The sequence below is a fragment of the Nelusetta ayraudi genome, unplaced genomic scaffold (assembly GCF_046127955.1).
Source record: "Nelusetta ayraudi isolate G7.1 ecotype Tasmania unplaced genomic scaffold, CSIRO-AGI_Nayr_v1 ptg000059l, whole genome shotgun sequence".
Taxonomy (NCBI): Eukaryota; Metazoa; Chordata; class Actinopteri; order Tetraodontiformes; family Monacanthidae; genus Nelusetta; species Nelusetta ayraudi.
In genome coordinates this window covers 4062762-4082782 of record NW_027466109.1, presented here as the reverse complement: position 1 = coordinate 4082782, position 20021 = coordinate 4062762, and the positions used below count along the sequence as shown (strand labels likewise).

The 20021-nt window shown below is 49.5% G+C and overlaps 1 protein-coding gene across 1 annotated transcript in view; it reads left to right on the top strand.

Moving 5' to 3' along the window:
- sema6bb (sema domain, transmembrane domain (TM), and cytoplasmic domain, (semaphorin) 6Bb) overlaps positions 1-20021 on the top strand; it is a 64817-nt gene that overhangs the window by 27789 nt on the left and 17007 nt on the right. The window contains exons 10-15 of the mRNA XM_076039297.1: positions 2432-2563; positions 2681-2830; positions 4239-4418; positions 6210-6350; positions 8948-9025; positions 11602-11660. Of these exons, the coding sequence (XP_075895412.1) occupies positions 2432-2563; positions 2681-2830; positions 4239-4418; positions 6210-6350; positions 8948-9025; positions 11602-11660 (740 nt within the window). The remainder of the gene's footprint in view (positions 1-2431; positions 2564-2680; positions 2831-4238; positions 4419-6209; positions 6351-8947; positions 9026-11601; positions 11661-20021) is intronic.

Here is a 20021-nt window from a genome sequence, read left to right as displayed (position 1 = left end):
AGGACAGGAAGGAGCATCAGAGAGCAGATGAGGAAAGTTTAGAGTCGGACCAAAGTCAGCAAAGTCAGACTTCAGAGGGAGCGAAGCGTTTGGATTATGGCACTCGGAAGTGTCAAAAAAAATACACCAAACCCTAATCATTAATGTGCCTGATTCACACTCGCCAGCCACTTTATTAGGTACTGTGTTCAGCTGCTTGTTGACCCAAAAGTTGAAAGCAAAACCGAAGCTCTGACTGCTTTCCCAGCAACATTCGACCTACAAATGTTCTGCTCAGCTGCACGCACACTTTGTTGTTTCACCTGGAAGCAAGAAATTCTGTTTCGTTGCAGGTTTAAGCTTCATTTTCATCTCGGTCAGCCTTGTAGCTCAACAGTGAAGATCAAATCCATTGGCAGCTTTGACACTTTTTTGGTCATTAAAACCCGAGAAGCTTTGCTTTGATGAACTGAAACGCGAATATGAACCCAGCGTATTCAAACTATTCAAACTATTCCAACTTGAAAACGAGGATGCGCAAGTCAACAAGACGCAGAGATGCCGACTAGCAAAAAGCCTTTGAAACGGCTAAAGACACAAATCTAAAAGGACGCAATAAGCAAGTCTGCATCGTCAAGGAAGTTCAAGGAGCACAAGAGTTCAATGCTTAAAAACGCTTGGCAGGACTTTATATTATCAACCCCCATGTGCTTCATAAATTCTTATTTTTCTTTTTCGTCCGTAGGCTGCGGCCAAGTGAGATCCTTAGAAGAGAGAAAGCTCCGTTTCAAGCACCGCTGACTTCAGCCTCCCCGTCTTTTTTACCCTGTTTGGTCCTCCGAGGCGTCTGTTAGCGCCGAGCGCTGTGTTATTCCAGTCTTACCGCCGCGCCTGTTGAGTGACGAAGTCCTTCAGCCCTCGCCGCTAACAATCACAAAGGGACACCAGGCTCATTTAGCGCCGGCCGCCTGTCACTCCAGCGACGAAGGTGCTGGCTGGGAGACGGCGCAAACTGGTTAAGTGTGTGTGTGTGTGTGTGTGTGTGTGTGTGTGTGTGTGTGTGTGTGTGTGTAGGGGGGGGGCAAGCCACGCGACATGAGAATTTTGAATTGATTTTTTTTTTTTTTTGAGAAGGTGCAGCTGGAAACCTTCTAGTCGCACCTGGTGCAGGTCCGCCTGCAGCTCTGCCAGACTGGAGGCCGGCTGAGTCACCCTGCCTGCCTGTGAATGAAGCGGTGGTGGCGGGGGTTGGGGAGGGAGAGAGAGGGAGAGAGAGAGAGCACAGCGTGCACAGCCACAGCGGAGCGTTGCCACTTTCATTTTTTCCCGAAAAGAGAAAACTCGGAGGGCCATTCAGCTGCACGTGTACCAGCCAGGGAGAGAAGGCAGGCGAGGCGATAAACAGATGGTGTGTGTGTGTGTGTGTGTGTGTGTGTGTGTGTGTGTGTGTGTGTGTGTGTGTGTGTGTGTGTGTGTGTGTGTGTGTGCGTGGAGCAGCAGGTTGCAGGTGACTCAGCCTCTCTGGGTGATGTGCAGCATCACAGGGTTTTTTGTTTTTTTTTCTTTGCGGTTTAGTCACCGGCGGCTCTCGCACTCGGTGACTTGGGGACGAGGCCCCGCCCCCCTTCGCTTCCAGCGGAGGGTCGCGACCCGCCGCAGGACGTCGGGGATGTTCTGTGTCTTCGCGTCTCACTGGACGCGGCCAAAACACACAAACTTCGCACCCACTGGCGTTCACATGCGTGTGCGTCAGCTCCCCCCCGCCCCCGCCGGCCCGTGTTTGTTTGTCTGCGGGGGCCTTGCGGAGCTCCGTGCAACAGATGTTCCCGTCCCTGTTTTGCAGAGTTCGCGGCCAGTGGAACAGCCTCCTCGGCGGCGCGCTGGGACTTTTTCTTTTTCCGAACAGGAATGTGTTGCCGGATTTATTGGAATCGTTTTCCCTCCCGTTTGAAAAAGGCGAGATGTTCACTGAGTCATTTCCTTTTATTCCAGGATTCCCTGCCAAGGAATCTTTTTCATAGGGTCCCACCGAGCGGCGTGTTTCTTTTCTCACGCAGGGAGCGACGGGGTCTCTCGTCCTCTCCTGCCTCCTCCTTCCTCCTTTTCTTCGTCGCTGGAACAATTTGGCTTTTGTGCTCAAAGCATTAAACGTGAAAAACAAAAAAAATCCAATTGTATCCAATTTGTGTCCTTATCTGGGCGCCTGTCTCTTAAACTCACACACGCGCATACACGCACACAGAGTTGGCTTTCAATATGTTACTGCCGTTTTTCATGTCTCACGGCTTATTTTTTTTTCCGTCCGGCTGATATCCAGGTTGTCTTTCTCTTCTGCTGTCAATTATTCTTGGTGCAGAAACTGAAAAAGTGCAGGATGCCGACTCTGCTCGTTCTCATCACTCTGTGTGTGTGTGTGATCTCAACCCTCACGTCTCTGCCTCCGTCTCCGCAGCATCCCAGGTTCGGCCGTCTGCGCCTTCGACATGGAGCAGCTGGCCGGCGTGTTCGACGGCAGGTTCAAGGAGCAGAAGTCGCCCGAGTCCATTTGGACGCCCGTCCCCGATGAAGTCATCCCCAAGCCAAGGTGGGCTTTTTTTTTTTTTTTTTTTCTTCCAATTTGTCCTTCTTTTTTTTTCCATCATCGCATGCCAACATGCTCACGCCTCGGCCTGTCCCCCTTCCTCCCACTTGTCGTCTCCAGACCCGGCGGCTGCGCAGTTCAAGGCTCCAGGTTTAACTCCTCCAACTCGTTCCCCGACGAGATGCTCAACTTCGTCAAGACGCACCCTCTGATGGATGAGGCCGTGCCGTCGCTCGGACAGAGGCCCTGGATCGTCCGAACCATGGTCAGGTGAGGCTGAACCCCATCAATCCAGCGCCGGAATTGAGTAATAACAAACGTCAGGGAGGCTGCGCTGATGCGTTTGGAGGACCAAAATCGTTTGGAAGTGGGTTTACAGTGGAGGTAAAACTACAACAACTGGCCCTGCGGTTGGTTGCCAAGTCCATAAAGTGGAGCCAAGGGACAGAGGAATCAGTGCTTCATTTTTACTGCATGTACTGCACGTATACTCGGTTGCAACGAGTACTCCAGACTGTCGCACGTCGTTGCGGGAATCTCCTAAAGTTCTTCACATCCTTAACAGAATCCTTCTGAATCTGGAACCGAAAAGTCGAGTTTCTCACCAAACTGAGCGGAGATGCACTTCCTGTGTGGCGTGCTTGAAATTCACTGATGCAAGAGTGACTCCTGAGCTGCTCCTATTGCTCTTCTTGTCGGCCAATGAGAAGCTTGCGTCAGTGTTGCTACGGCTCTCCTGCAATGTGCAGATTTTTTTATAAAACGTGTCTGACTCCACCTACTGCCTGACTTTCGCATCCCTCCCTCCCTCCATCCCACCAGCTTCCCTCCCCCCTCCAAAGACAGTCTATATATGCCAATGTAAAAAAAAAAGAAGAAGCTCAACAGCAGTTTTCACTGTTGCTTTGCAGCAGGCAAACAGATTGGAAGAAAATCCCTGATGATGATTAGTTGTTGCTGTGATTTCGTTCTACAGTAACTGAACCGTCAAACTCACTTCATCGATTCGTCTGCTGGTGTTTTCACACTTTACACGAAGCTCAGAGCTCTTTAACTTTATTCCGAGCGTAGGACGGCTGCATGGAGTCTTAATGCACCGGGGCGGTAAACATGCCTGGCTATACCGTGCACAGCGAGGCTGACAGGCTGTCACTCTGTGTGGGCTGAGGGATCCTTCCCTGGAAGTCCTGCAGCTTCTGGTAGCAAACAGCTGTAACCCATCAAGTCAACATCCCATCACCTTCTGACTCTCGGCTGGCTGGGAACCAGATGGAGCCGCCGCCGCCGCCGTCCGTCAGTCTGTCCACCGCAAGGCTGTCTGCTCGACGTGCCGTGTGTGAATGTGAATGAGGCGGCCTGCAGGACGCGGCAGCCCTGCTCTGTTCTGACCCGGCAGCGCTCGCTTAATGCTATTGTTCCCGGATTGAGCCCATTTAGCCAAGTGTTTCTTGCTAGCCACCGATTGTCACGCACGATTGGTTTACTGGGTGAAATTTTCACGAGTGGTTTCCCTTCCCTGAATGTTTTTATTTTGAAGTAATTTATATTCACAAGAGCAAGTCTAATAGGCCTCACCCATCTGTTTAAAATAGGCTTAAAAAAAAAGAAAAAAAGAAAGAAACTTCCAGCAGCAGCTTTGTGCAGCTGATACAATGTTTTGTTTCGGTTTTTCTTTCAGGTACCAGTTGAACAAGATTGTGGTGGACACCGAGGCCGGACCTTCCAGGAACAGGACGGTCCTGTTCCTGGGCTCCAGCAGAGGGACCGTCCTCAAGTTCCTCATCATGCCCAACCCGGACAACACAGTGACCAATAGCAACGTCTTCCTGGAGGAGCTGGAGGGATTCAACCCGGACAAGTGAGACAGCGACGCTGCATGAAATGGAATTCCAAGATACATCCGCACATACGATTGCAGTCCATTTCCATAGTAACAGCAAAAATGTCTAACACAAACACTGCGTTTTATCTTGTTGGACCCGGCTGGTTTCATCCAGACAGAAAGAGTCGTCCCGAGCCGCACTGCATCATCCACGCGTTTGTAGCAAACTCGCTCAACATTTCTCCCAATAGATTTTTGGCGTTTTTGTATAATGCATGAGTGTTAGTCAGAGGGGGGGAGCTGCTTGTGTGTAGCGCAGGGAGAAGCAGTGAAGGCATGACATCCGGGGTTAACATATACACACAGGTGCCGGTGGTGAGATGCATAGGTTGTTTTTATTTAAACATAAAAAAACAAACAGAAGAACAACTCTGCACACAAAAAGCTGGACACCTGCACACATGGCAGCTATTGAATTATGCAGCGGAGCTCACCTGCTTTTGCAGAGCAACACACGCTAAAAAACAACGCTGTGGACAAATGAGATCAGCCCCGGAATGCAAAACGAGGCGACCAAGGGGACGGAATCAGAGGCTCATTTCATTATCAGGGAATCTGAACACCTTTTAAATGGCGGGCGAGACGGGAGAAATATCAGACGGTAATGGAATTGCCCAAACATTTAAAAAAAATAAAATAAAAACCAGACGTGAGATAAACATTGAGGGGGGGTTGAACGACCTTTTATCTTCGCCACGGCGCTGAATTATGTTTATTAGCTCGGCCGCCTCCCTTTTGTTTGTCAGGTTAAATGATGGCGCTGCCGGTCGAAGAGCCGGCGCGGCCTTCGCCCAGCGTGACGGCGGCGGCTCGGCGATCGGCGTTCCCGGGGGAAATCAGCGATAGTCCGGCTATCGCGCCGTTAGCCGGGCTCATCAGGAGGGTGGAGGGGCGACAATGGAGCCTCAGAGGGGCTCTGCTCCTTTTGTTCTCCGGGCAGCTTCACCTCCTCGCCACACACACACACACACACACACACACACACACACACACACACACAAAGGCTGTTCAGTTTCGCGGAAACAAAGTCTCGGAGCGTACGTGGCTTTAAAAAGTCGGCGTTAAAGTAAAAGAATGAATAAATAAACGGCAGAATGATGCAGCTGAAATGCAACATATTTATTCTTCAACTCCTCCCATGTGATTTTTTTGGGGGGTATTTGTGCTTTTCTTCCTACTTTTCGCTTCCTACATATTTCATCCTCGTCTCCTCCTTCCTGCTGTGTGCGTCTGTGGTGGTGAGGGATGACTAGCAGCAGCAGCAGCAGCAGCAGCAGCAGCAGCAGCAGCATCAGCAGCATCAGCAGCAGCAGCAGCTTCTCCTTTAATGACTGCAGGTCCGACTGCAGCGTCATTACCATGAAGCCTCAACCCAGATCGGGCACGCGCACGACGTGCATAAATCTGAAGCCCAGATGCAGGTCCAGGTTGCCGACGCCCCCTCCACATTTAGTGCCAATTAGAGGCCTTTCGAAGCCTTTTTTTTTCTTTTTATTTCGTTAATGACCGGTCGACCTCTCGAAAAGCTCCGGCGTCCATCTAAAAATGGAGGAGAAGCGTCGCTTTGGCTCTGTCGCGGCCTCGCGCCGTCCACGCGTGCGTTCAGTTGAGTCACAAGCCGTGTTTTGTTCCTGCAGCAGGGGTCAGCGGCTTAATGTGCCTCTGTGTCTGGTTATTGCAATTACCCAATGCATGTTTTCATGCTTACATGCTTTCATTGCTGTGTCCGTGTGTGTGTTTGTGTGTGTGTGTGTGTGTGTTTTGCAGGTGTGCCGAGGACTCTCCGCAGGCCCGCCAGCTGTTGTCTCTGACTCTGGACCGGCCCAGCCACACTCTGCTGCTGGCCTTCCCCTCCTGTGTGGTCCGAGTGCCGGTGGCGCGCTGCCAGCTCTACTCCCGCTGCATGAAGTGAGTCCCCGCCCGCCCACCCGACAGCCCGACAGCCCGGCCGCTGCAGTCAAACATTGGAAGCGTCTGGCCCCCGACGTGCTGCTTTTGCCAACCGTGTGAACTCCCCGTGCCGTTAAAAACCATAATGTACAGAACCGCGTGTCCTTGAGCAAACTGATAATCTGGGAGCGGCTGCGCGATAATAAAAGGGGAGGGAAAAAAAAAGTAATCAAATATGTCCTCCAACGGTGGGGGGGTAGGGGGGGGATTCTGTAGAAGCCATTAGGGGCAGCGCTCTTCCATTTTCATGGTAATAAGACTTAACTACACGTGTCGTGGTTTAAGGAGCTAATAGAAATGTTTTCTGACGGCGGCATAAATCATGTGAGTTAGGAAGAGACACTTCGCAGACAATAGTAACTTACAGCGCTAATGAGTCGTGGGTGATGGCACTTTAATGCACCTACTAGACGGCTTCCTGTGCTTTTCAGCGGGACAGGCAAAAGCATTCACATTCTGTGCCAAAGTGGAAATACTTTTAAAAAAAAAAAGGGTACTCTGGTGAAAGTAAAAGTACTGATTCCACTTCTTTACTCGAGTAGAAGTAAGAAACAGGTTCTGTAATATTTTTTGTGCCATAAAGAAACAATACAATATTCTGGGTTATATTATTATTTTAATCTAAAGTCGGGGTGCGATCAAATATTCTCCCTCCAAACTGTGATCCACTTTTATACTGAAATGCACCACAGCATCATTGAGATCGCTCCACTTCAAGCAACAACAGCTTCATTAAATAATAAGTGAATCACCTTGAACAGAACTTTATACACAAACACTTACTTCCAATGTCAGTCCATGAAAAGTACTACAAAAACACTTGTGTACAAATGTAGGGAGTAAAAGTAAAAAGTCGTCCGAAAATAAATACAAGTACAGATATCAGAGAAATCTACTTAAGCAGAGTAACAAAGTATTTGTACTTGGTTACTTTACCAGCGCTGCTTCTCAGAATGTGATGTTTTGCGCTTTTAGCTTCAGCTTGGATTTTTTCAAAAAACAATTACCTGCAAACCTGAGAGACGGAGCAGCTGTCTGCTGCCGGCTGGCACTCTGACAGCATCAGGCCGCCTGTGGCATGTTAGCTAGCACTGACACACACACACACACACACACACACACACACACACACATGGGTGCCAGCGCCATCGGGCGTGCAGGTTTAGCTCAGCGAAGCAGCTGAGTCACCCGAGCGTGTCATCACGGTCACATTAAGAAAAAGACTCACATGATTGCAGAGGTGTGTTTGTTGTGCGGCGGCGACACTCGTGTGTTTAAATGAGGGGAGTTAATGTTCCGTAGGCAAGTATATTCTTTGTTATTTAGTCACAGCTCACTGGCTTCAGGTCTGACTTTCTTTCTCTTTTTTTTTTAACCTTTGAAGATTATCTCTATTTCAGTCCCCGGTGAAGACGCAGCGTACTGGGAATTATTCACTGGAACCAATCTGTCAGAACGGGGACAAATATTGCGGGTTTTTTTTTTTTTTTTTTTCTCCGTGTGTGTTTTTTCCCCCTACTCTCTGGAGAACGCTCGTATTCGTGCCTTATGTTTAAATGAAAAGACGTTGAATTGAAAGCGTCTCTCGCTTGGCTCATTTAAAGGGAGACGCACCGTGTCCTGATTTTAATCATCAATTAAACCCTCTCGGACTGGAGTCGCATGTTAATGAGCCTTTTTCATCGGCGTGTGGCGTTTCTTCACGGGCGTCGGTTCGGGAGACGGATCAGATGTCTGCCATTGATTTCCGTCTTCCAGGCCCGCAGCGATTACGGCATGGGTAAAAAAAAATAAAAAAAAATAAAAAGTCTAAATAAATCTACAGAGACTGTAGTCTGCATGAAGATCAGTCGCCGCCGTCGCTGCTTCACCGTGTATCAGCGAAGGGGAGCAGGAAGTCAAGGATGCTGCGTGGAGACACTTTGCTCATCGCCTGAGGGCGAGAAAATATCAGCAGACAACATTTAATAATTAAAAAGTATTTCCATTCAAATGAAAACGAAGTCAGAGAAGGGCAGAGTGAGATGGTGAGCACTCGTAGAGAGGAGAGACGGTGAAGAGTCAGAAGGGTGGAAGGAAGCAGGCTGAGGTTGGAGGACCTGCAGGGAGAGCCAGGAGGAGATTGATGGAGGCGGCCAAGGAGGACGTGGATGAGAGAGAGGCTTAGACGGAGGCAGCTGATCAGATTCAGATTCAGGCATCGTTGTTCGCGCTAGTAGCAGGTCACCGCAGTGTCGAGGTCATTCAGTCAGTCAGCTCGTGAGGGGACGGCTTCCCAACAGACACCATCTGGGAGGAAGAAGCAGCATCCGTGGATGATAAGAAAGAAACGACTTAACTGAGGAAAATCCACCCAAAGCAAAGACTGTGAAACACAACCTTCAGCGAGTGGATGTCTTAGCGTTAAAGAATGGGGAAAAAACAGACAAACTGAAGCTTCGCCTCCGCCCCTGAAGCTTCCTGCTCCAGATCGAGCCGCTATTTAAATTTTCAGCCAGAACGAGTCGGGAGCGGTTTGGTGGCTTCACGCTGAGTGAGTGATTGTGTCTCTGCAGGAACTGCATCGCCTCCAGGGACCCGTACTGCGGCTGGACCAGGGGCAGCACCTGCTCCTTCCTCAGACCGGGAACCAGGTATGACGCCATGATATTCACTCCTCCCCCACCCGCACTCTGCACCGCCACCGCCACTGCCACCACCACCACTTTTTTGTTTTTTTTGGGAGCCGGGTTCTTTAAGTTCCCGAGGCCTCGCCTGAAAGTCCTGCGCTGCTCGTCGGGTCTCGATCTCACCGCTGAAGCCCCCGCCACACCTCTTTTCGTCCCTCGCTTCCATCAATTGTATTCTTTTCTTTCAATTGCAACAACGGCAGACAGATTTGAATGCCGGCGTTTCCCCTCTCCTCCTCTCCTCTCCTCTCCGCCGCCGTGTTGTGACGGCTCACCTCCAGCCGGCTGAAATCAGATCTGTTCCTTATCGAGTTAAAGGGCTCCGACACTCAGAGGAGCCGCGGCGCCGCGGCGCCGTTCGGAACAGACAACGCAGTTCTGGAGGAGCGACCCCGCTCTGTCTGCTTACACTGTTATCGGCCTTTTGTGTCAGCCCTGATTTGATTTGAGCGGTAGCGGTCGACTCGCCAATCGATTATTTTTTTTTCCCGTTGCACGGAGTTGATGCTGAGGTCGACGCGGCGAAGCAGTCTTCGGGAAGGTGCTTTCCAAGAGGGAAGCAAGTTCTTTCATTGTTTTTTTAGTTCAGTTTTTTGTTTCATCGTCGCGAGGCAAAGCCTTCCTCTCGTCTTCACGCTGAACGCCGCTTTAGCTGGCGCCTCCTGCTGAACAAGACGCCAAAACCTCCTTGGATTTATATTCTGTAGCTTCTGCTTCTGCCGCTGCTCGACTGTTTTGGCGAGGGAACTTGTGATTCATTACCTTTACAACTTCTCCTGTCCCTCATTACTGTCAGCAAAGGATTTCCTACCCCCAGTGCATGTGTCCTCCGTCCTCCGCAGCCGTTATGAACCTTTAAACTTCCCTCCAGTAACGAGGTCTTTAAATACAGAAGCGGCAGCAAGAATGAGGACGCTTTCAAAAGTTGGAGGATTTTTTTTTTTTTTTTTTTTTCCTTTAAAAAAAGAAGCAATTGCAAACAAACAGGCAGCGGCGCGGGCAGTCGGCTGAGCGCAGGCTATTATTCCTAATTAATACGACAAGCGCCGCGGGTTTTACTGTGCACTCTGTCATCGTTATTTCTTGCCATTAAAAGCGGGAATGTTTGTGGAGAGCCGCTTCCCGAGGCTCCCACTTCATTGAGGAATAACTCCTAAACATCTGTAAGCGAGTCGGGTGCTCGGCCTCCCATTCAGACACCGATATTCAATTTCCAGATTCGGATGAGTGAAGTTTCATGGATCGTTTCAAAAAAAAAAAAAAAAAAAGAAATCATTTCAGCAAATGGAGTTAATGAACGTGCCATACTGCGCTAATTTCACTGGGCTAATGATTCCTGACGACGACGTCTGTCGCTGAGCTCCGTGGAGCAAGAGAGGGCACCGCTGAGATAGAACTGATAAAAAAAAAAAGTAACCCTTTGTGATGTCATAAAGGGCATTTACACCTTTAACATCAGTGGAGTGAAGGTAGTTATCAGCCAGGTGTTTACGAATGAAGGTCAATTTTTCGAAAGCGTCATTTTTTTTTCGCAGGAGGCTGTGAACGGAGTCCTAATCGCGCTGTTTTCCTAGAGATCGACGAGGGTTTCGCAGTTTCAACGAATGCGCTCCGAGATCCAGAGCAAACATCTTACACGGCCCCTTTAATGTGAACTCGTGCTCAGTTTCCCCGGCACACATTCTTTCGGTACACTTTGTAAATATGAAGGATTTCCTTGTTATATTGTTCTTTTCCCGCGCGTCTGTTTTGCTCTCAGTTGGGCTTAAACGCATTCAAACTGTCTGTGTGCTGTGTTCCATATGAGCAGCGATGAGGAGCCGTCGTGTGTTGGGTTTTTTTTTTTTTTTTTTTGTGTGTGTTCTTGTTTTTTTGGTTGCGAGCACCTGGTCCGAGTTCTCTTCTCATTTCCTCTCCGTTTCCTCACCTCATTATGACTTATCGACCGGCGGCCGCGCTCTCACCTGGCCCCTGAAGAGCCGTGGAAACAAGATCTGTTGTTATTCCTGCCCGAGCGGCTCGAGTAGCTCAACTTAATTTAACTTTAACTTGACAAGTTGCACTTTAATTTTTTTTTTCTCTCCGAAACGCCTTCCAACTTTTCACTCTGAGGTCACGACCGAGGCAGATCTTTTTATTTTCTTTTTTTCTTCCACCCAGCACAAAGCGCACTGTTTGTGTTTTCACCCAAAGAAATCCAACTTGCGGACCAGCGTGCTGAGCTCGACGTTTATGAATTCTGCGCATAAATTAACTTAATTCACGACCCTGAAGGCACGAGCGGTTATCTCTAAATAATGCTGCTAATTATTGCAGGATATTAGGCAACTCAAAGGCCCCCCGAGAACGTTTCCCCTCTTTTTCCCCCTCCCTTCATCTTTGTCACGAGCAACTAGCCTGCGGTCATGTGACCCCTATCCCTTCCCGCGTGCTTGCTAGCGAGATAGCCGGCCGCCTTCTAATCGCGTTCACATCTGCGGCTGCGTGTGATTGGTTCCAAGTCCCTCTGATTAATGGCCGTGTCTCTTCTCCTCCCGCAGACTGCCGTTCGAACAAGATGTCGAACAGGGGAACGTGGCCCACTTGGGCGACTGTGACGGTAAGAGGAACGACTGTGTCTCTGAGTGTGTCTGTCCGCACGGCTGGCAGCCTCACAGCGCCAACCGAGCAGTGACACAGAGTTTAAACACTAAGAGAGATTCCTATCCAGTTGGATCTGGACCGGAATTCCTGTCCACACAGTACTATCTGACACCAAGACGTGTTTACGCTATGGAAAACTTTGCAGCAAATTGTTCATGTCGCTCTTTATTTGCATAAATGAGCACTAAATTACACTTTTTACCTTGTGCATTTACTCCTAAAAGAAGACACACAACTTGCTTTTTGTTACACAAGGACATTGATGTGTTGTTATTATCCTTCTTCTGCTGAATGCATCTGTGTCCAAATGAAGGCGGTGTGTCAAAATTGCTTCTGGGAAAATGTATCCGAACCAGCCTGATCTTGGAACTGGAGCGGAACGCGGACGAGTTTGTTTAAGCTAAAGTTGCTACGTTAGCTAAGGTTGCTTTCTCCTGACTGTTTACTCCGCAACGTCGTGCAGTCTTTTCTCGCCGTTTGTGGGTTTTTGTTGCACATACGCTACATTTGATGCATTTAATTAGAACTGCAGCGTGAATTCCCCTTGATGTTTTTTCCCCCCTCATTACACCCCCCCCCCCCCTTCCGTATCATTATGAAAATAGATGTGGGACGTAGCAAAATCTCTATTCTAGACACACAGAGGTTTTTTTTTTTTTTTTTCAGATACTCCCACGACTGCCGCCCCCCCACTCCCTTCCCCTTCCATCTCCGCTTTGATCTGAGCTCTAATTCCAACGCGTGCAAATTAATCCCGTGCTTCCCAAAAGTTCCCCGAGTTCACGCGCCGTGAGCTCCTTGGAGGAGGGGAGCCCAGATAAATATTGCATAATCGGAAAACTTGCGTACAACTCTAATCCTGTTTCGGATTGGCCTCGCCGTTTGATGCTGCTCTCTCAGTTCAGGTCCTCCGACGTGCAGAACTGTCGGGGACGGACTCCCAATCAGGAGCTCCTCGCACGGCAGAGTTTAGCTAGCTGCTAAAGGGCTAGCTGCTAAACTCCGCCCGTGCGGAGTCGTTTCTTTTAGCTCGCTGCTCCTCCTTCGTCGGCTCCACGCGTAGCCGCTCTTAGAACATGCGAGGGAGCGTTTTCTCTTTTTTCCTCCCGAGCTGCTGATCCTGCTCTGTGATCTCCTGTCGGCTTTTATTCAGTTCAAAACAGACGCCTTCGATCCCTGCGAGGTAGCTAATGTCGCCTGACGTAAAGTAGATTAAAGTTTTAAATAGCTCCAAAACATTTTCTGCCGCGCAGGGGAACCGCTTGCCTGAAATACTCTTTTGCCAGAGAACTTGTAATTAAAATTGCAGCTCTTAGCGCCGCTGATCCATTTCTGCACAGCACCAGCGAGGGAGAGATGAAGAGGATCTTTTCTCAGCGTTTCGATGGAGAGAGAGCCCGCGTGGCCTCGCCAGCAGAGTCTGAGTCGTCTGTGGTACAGAAGCAAGTTATGTTGCAATAGGTTGTTTTTTTTTGCGGCATTATTTTAAAACCACTATTGTGTTCAAGTTGGAGCTGCAATCGTTGTCTATCCCTCCCCTGTGCTCACCTAGGTCAAAGTATCGTCGGAGGAAATGTGTTGCGTCTATTTCAGGCCTCTTAAACAAACTTAGTCGATCAAGTTGGAATGGTTTTGGTTTTTCTGGTTTGTCGCCACAGAACGAGATGTCCAAGGCCGCTTGTGTGCACATCCAGACAACCTGTTCAGGCTGGATTTGTATTAGGTCACATACGGTAAATTGCAGCAGAACTGGTAGTGATCTGTAGCGCCCTGTTTTCCAAACCATTCCTTTACCAAGTGGAAGCATGTTGTCAATAAGAAGTCTCCGCGCCGCTTGAACCTGACGATGTCCGTCACATTTACAGCCTCGGAGGGACTCGGACCGACACCACTGAGAGCTCATGGCTCTCCCTGAAAGGACAGCCGTGTCCTCGCTGATCTCTGTCCCTTGTTTACTGCTGCTCTCACGCCGGCTCCGAAATGTCTGTGCTGAACTCCTGAGCACCAGATGAGTGACAGCCGGTCCGAAGGCTGCCGGCCTCGTCCATTCTGTCAGGTATTAATCTGCACCAGCGCCGCCGCTGCCACCACGGCCTCCCTTTTCATCATCATCTCTCTCTCTCTCCGTCTGGCACTTTCATCGTCTCTCCGACGGCTGCGTTCCCGACTTCTCCTCCCTCCTGCGGTTCGATGCCCAATCCATCTTTCTTCCTCGTCTCCCCACAAGACAACGATTTTCTGCAAACGTTCAGTGGACAGCAAGACGGAGAGGCGGAGCTCCGATGAACTTGTTATGACAAACTGTCACCGGCGCTGTTGGGATTTTTTTTTTTTTTTTTTTTTTAAATTGCCTCCACAACCACGGCGCCTCGTTCCCCACCTCACACACACACACACACACGAATACACACCCAGCGATCCGGCACCACGTTGAAATCCACCAGCAGCCGAGGTGAATAAGACTGGATGTGCGTCTGCAATTTCTGTGCGTCATTCGCGCGGCTGCCGCTGATTTACACACACACACACACACACACACACACACACACACACACACACACACACACCACACACACACCATACACACACACATCTGCTGTTACACACCTACGCACACACGTCCTCTTCAGCCGAGTCAAAATGAGACGGGCAACTTTTGCTGTGTGACTATTTCGTGTCTCCACTTTAGACTCAACCCAGCAGATGGGAGGTGAGATAGATCCTCTCTCTCTCTCCCTCTCTCTCTCTCTCTCTCTCTCTCTCTCCCTCTCTCTCTCTCTCTCTGTCTCTCTCTCTCTCTCCCTCTCCCTCTCTCTCTCTCATTCGCTCTCTCTCTGTCTCTCTCTCACTCTCTCGCCCTCTCTCTCTCTCATTCTCTCTCTCTCCCTCTCTCTCTCTCATTCGCTCTCTCTCTCTTTCTCTCTCTCTCTCTCACTCTCTCTTTTTCTCTCTCTCTCCCTCTCTCTCTCTCTCTCATTCTCTCTCCCTCTCTCTCTCTCATTCTCTCCCTGTCTCTCTCTCACTCTCTCTCTTTTTTTTCTCTCTCTCTCTCCCTCTCTCTCTCTCTTTTTTTAGGCTCGTTGGGTTAAAAAAAAAAAAAAGTAGTCGAGAAGCAGTCAACAGTTTTGCTCTGCGCTGTGGCTCTTAGCTCCAAGCCTTTATTTAAAAAACCTTAATTGGACTAGTTTAAAAACTTTTCCTGACTTAAGTGAAAGTACTGGTTGTATTTTTCTTCCACTTTTCGAATTAAAAATCAAAAAAGTTTGCCCATTTCCAACATCAATCATTTTTTTTCTTTGTGGACTCAAATGTAGCAGCCTTGTACAATAACTTTAGACATATAGTGCATATAAGTAGATCTGTAGAAAGCAGTCTATTTAGCCGTCTGTTGTCAGCCTTGTGGTAATGCTTTGCTGGACCTTCCACGTTTGTGTGTAAAACCAGGCTAAACCTCACTGGGGCTGTTGTCACTGGTGACTTTACAGAATTTATTTTTTTGGCACTCGTTCCCTGCAAGGTGGAGCCAGCAAGAGATGCCAAAGGCTTTTCCCATTTCTGAAAGGTTTATTGACATTCCAGAAACACTAATTATTGTTAGACGATGCTGGAAATTTGTGTGATATGGAACCTTTTATTGAGAACATTTCTGAAGTGCCTCCAGCAGCTTTTTTCAAATGGAAATTAGGACAGTTTGTCTTTCAAGTTGACGGTTTGAATTTTTTCCCAGTATTAATTGTCTAACGAACTCATTCCTGGTTGCGCTTGCGTTAGGCAGCGGTTGTGAGTCATTGTGGAGAAGAAAGAATCGGCTCCTTCAGATGTTTCATATTCAGCTCTTTCAGATGGAAAATTAGTCCGGTTCTTTGGCTTCGTCTGAAAGAGAAAAAGCGGGTTAATTGGGCCGCCGCTCCTCTGCCTCCGCCCTCGCGCTTCATCTCCCCCCAGTCGTAGCCGGCGCCGGGCCGATTCCGGAGCAACCTTGTCATCGACCTCAAAGGGAGATGGATGGACGTCCTTACTTAGAGCCCAGCTAACTGCCTCCCATTTCTCCTTAGTCAGAGAGGAGCAGTTGCCGGGGGGAGAATCAATTTTTATCTCTCCTCGGGCCGATGGAAGTCGAAGAGATATCAAGGATTCTGCCGGGGACAGGGGAGCCGGGCCGGGGCTGAGGATCCAAAAAAAAAAAAAAAAAGAAAAAAGAGGAGCCGGGGCTGTCTCAGATCTGAGAGCAAAAAAATCAAGAGACTAAGAGATTATAGGAAAGGAGTCAAAAGTCTGAGGACGGAGCGGTAGAAGGGATCAGAAGTGATGGTCATGAGGGTTAAAAAGGTAAAAGAAGCGAGGTGATTGGACAAAGATGGAGGTCAAAGGAGTGGAGGTGGGGGAGCCTGCTCGGCCTAGCAGGTGTGACAAACAGAGGGAGAGAGAGAGAGCCACTGGCGTCATCGTCCTCCGCGGGCCCGAGGCCAAACCGTAACTCTGCCGAGGTGATCGCCACCGTCCCCCTCCCTGTATATCACCCAGGCTCCGTCCCTCCCCTCCTCCCCCCATCAACTCCTCTGGCCCAAGCTTTTATTGTCCATCATTTGGCTCCAGACTTTGTCTTGAAATTGTTGAAAATCGCCGTAACAGTTCTGCAAATAAAAAAGTAAAGACTCTCCAATTGAGAAGACGGCGGCGGAGATCACTTTAATTACATCGAGAAGAACAAGAGGGAGCGAAGTCTAGCTGAGGGCCAGCGCCTCATGGTACGCACTGCTCTCTCTGCGTGTGTTAGAAAGTAGGGATCACACACACACACACACACAGGCACCAAATATTAGTATGTGGGGACATGGCGTTCCTCTAAACCTGCTGCGATCAAAGCAGCGTTGCCAGCCGCAGCCTCCTGGAGACCATGTGACGGCAGAGAGGCACTTTGATGAAAGAGCCGAGGTCACAGGAGCGGCGGGGTTCAGTTATATCTGGATTCACACTGTCTGCGCGTGTGTGTGTGTGTGTGTGTGTGTGTGTGTGTGTGTGTGTGTGTGTGTGTGTGTGTGTGTGTGTGTGTGTGTGTGCGTGTGTGTGTGTGTGTGTGTACGTGCTAGCGTGCGTGTGCATTTTCACCTGCACAGAGCACATTTTCTTTCTGCACATAAGGGTAAAGTCAGGTAGCTTCGGGTCTTCTGCTCACATCTCTTCAAAGTCAGAGGCAGAAACTTTCTGGTATTATGCCTCACATTAGAATTATTTTTGTACAACCCACATCAAAAGACTATCGTGGATGACGTGGGGGGTTTTTTTTCTTTCTTTTTTTTCCTTCTTTTTTTTTTTTTTTTTTCTTAAATCAAAGGATGAGCTGCAGAAGTTCAGCTCTCGGCCTGATTAAACACCAGCAGCCATTCTGCCGGAGTCGGAGTGATGTGATTATTAAAAGTGAATCTGGCAGTCAGGTCCAACACCGTGAGCGCATCCATCATTCTTTCAATTTTCAGCGCTGGGATGGCAGAGGCGCGCGCCTCTCAGACTAGCAAAATGTTACCGACACTCAGTGAAAGAGATGCTTTCTTGCATCTCTGCAGAACTCGCTGCTGTGTCATTTTCAGTAGCGTCTACTGGTAAGAAAAACATATTGCAGCCTGCGTTAATGCGAATTAGTCTTTTATGATATCTCTCAGTATCTTTTTTATACCAGCTGTTGTAGCAACGTAAGTCCTGAAACCCGGAGTTGATCAGAGTTCTATTCTGTGGCTGCTCTTTATTTTAAAATAGACACTTATTTTGACTGAATATAAGAACAACAGGTATTGATTTTTGAATTTTGACATACCCAAAAACACTGCGCCTTCAACTTTTGCACTGCTGTGTGCCTTTACTATGGAAAGAAATAATCCAGTTTGTGCTCCAATAAATGTTGTTATTGTAATTGTGCAGATTCACACAAATGTGGAAGTTATCAAACCAATAGCTTCAAAACAGCGTCCAGGTTCTATGCTGGAATGTAATTGACGCAATTGACGCCAATGGTCCATTGCAGCACCCAGCAGCACTCGTTGAACTTCTGTATTGCATCATTTGCCTCATTTTTTATTTGTATTTTTTTTTTTTTTTTTTTTTTGAATTGTTATCTACAAGCTGAAGTCAGCAACACCAGTGTCGCCACTCCACAAAATTTAGATAGATAGATTTTAAAAATCCCCCTCGGTTCCGCCCAGTTGAGCCCACAGTCTGCGGTAGAAGCCCAGCTCACTAAACGGAGATAAACGGAGGCATTAATTGGTGTGTTTGCAGAGCTGTGTGTCTTCTAGATCGCTGGGCTCTTCGCAGTGGGCAGAGTGACAAACTGCAGCTGGATTAATTCTGGATTAGGTCCTAATGGTGTTTGAGCAGAACACGGCCCGGTGCCATACTAACTAATTCTAAAACCGCTAGAGCTGGTGTGTGTGTGTGTGTGTGTGTGTGTGTGTGTGTGTGTGTGTGTGCTGGTCATGCATACCGCCCCTGTAAACAGCGCGGCCAGCCAGATTGGGCCGGGCCGCCGACAGACGGCGCAGGATGTCGGATCCACTTACCGCAGGTTATCTCAACGTGTTGATTGGCCGACCGCGCCGCTCTTCCAGGTCGCGACCCCGGGCTGACAGGCGGATCCAGTTACAGCGTAAACAGCGGCGGGACGGGCTGTCAGACTTCGCAACTCGCTCCGTCTGAGCTCCGGTCTGTCAGATTCCAAAACTGCGCCGTTGCCAGTAAAAGTTGGGAATCGATCGTTTTCAGACGCAGTCCTCCTTTTATTTCAACTTTGACCTTTGACCAGGTGCCTTGAAAATGCAGTATGTGGCCAGTTACCCAGGTGGAACGCGGTCATGCATTATAAAAGACTGTATTTCAACTTTATGAGCAACGGTGTATTTTTGTATCCTTTTATTGATCATCAGAAGTGAGGAGCGCCTGGATTTCCCAGCTGCAGTGAACATCACCATACCTGCCTTTTTATTTTTCTGCTTGCGAGTCTTTGTGTGCGTGTGTGTGTGTGTGTGTGTGTGTGTGTGTGTGTGTGTGTGTGTGTGTGTGTGTGTGTGTGTGTGTGTGTGTGTGTGTGTGTGTGTGTGTGTGCGCGCGTATGTGTGTCACCGCATCCCACCCCCTCACTCTGTTGTTGAAGCTCAACACTGATTTCAAACCTCAGTTCACTCCCAGTTGATAACGGCGGCGATCGCAAGTATTCCGTGATTCACGCAGAGCCGCAGCGTCGAGGAAGCCGACGACGACGACGTCTCGCTCGGCTGTAATGACACGGCCGGCGTTGCCGCAGGCGTCGCCGCAGATGGAAGCAATTACGGCGCTGTGAAAATATTTCCACAAGAGAAGGAGGGAAAAAGAAAAGCGGCCCAGTGTTTTGACTGCTGCTGCAGCGGGACGCAATCACTCAGCGAGTGAAGTCCGCCCGAAAAACATCCAGGAGGTGAGAGCAGATTGTCTCGCTCGGCGTCGTGGATGCTGATTACAGCGGAGGGGAGGAGGGGAGAAGAGGGGTGAGAGGGGATGGAAGAGGCGGTGTTGGAGTGTGTGTGTGTGTGTGGGGGGGGTGGGTGAACCCCAATTCTGAGCCGTCAGATTCACAAACGTGGCCTCGTCTGATTTTATGGTAATTGTGGCGAGGCTGGAAGTGAGCCCGGCCCGGCCGAGGCCCGGCTTGGCCCGGCCCGGCCGAGGCTTAGTGATGCTGGTGGGGGTCTTGGGGAGTAGAGCTGACAGTGTTTGAGGCCGACTCCAGCGAGGGAGCCACGACTTGAGCCTGATGATGAATGTTGCCGCTGCTGTCTGGGAGCCCAGCGGAGGGACGGACAGGAAATGAGACGGGAAGCGAGGAGGAGGAGGAGGAGGAGGAGGAGGAGGAGGAGGAGGAGCCGGAGCCGGAGCAGTTTGATGTGGCCTCCTCGGTCACCTTGACTCCTCCCCCTCCTCTCCCGACTCCTCCTGTGCCGCCCAACCCTCCCCAGGTGCCGGGCTTAATCCTCGGCTCGTGCTGAGCTTCTGAGAGGGCTTGAAGAACAGAGCCCAACCCCCTAACCCATGCGGATGGCATGGCTCGGCCAATGAAATTCAAGGACCCGCCCACCTCGCCCCAAACCGACGCACACACCATAATGGCTGTGCAGGTTTTTTTTTTTTTTTCAGAGCAGATATGTGGGATCCCCCCCCCCACCCCACTCCTCTAAAGAAGATAAGAATAGCCGCCTCAGCGTCGGGGAAGCTCGCTGAGGTGCCAGGACTCCTGAAGGGCTTCGGCTCCTTTTCATCCCACTTCCTCCTCCGAGCCCGTCTCCATCTGCTG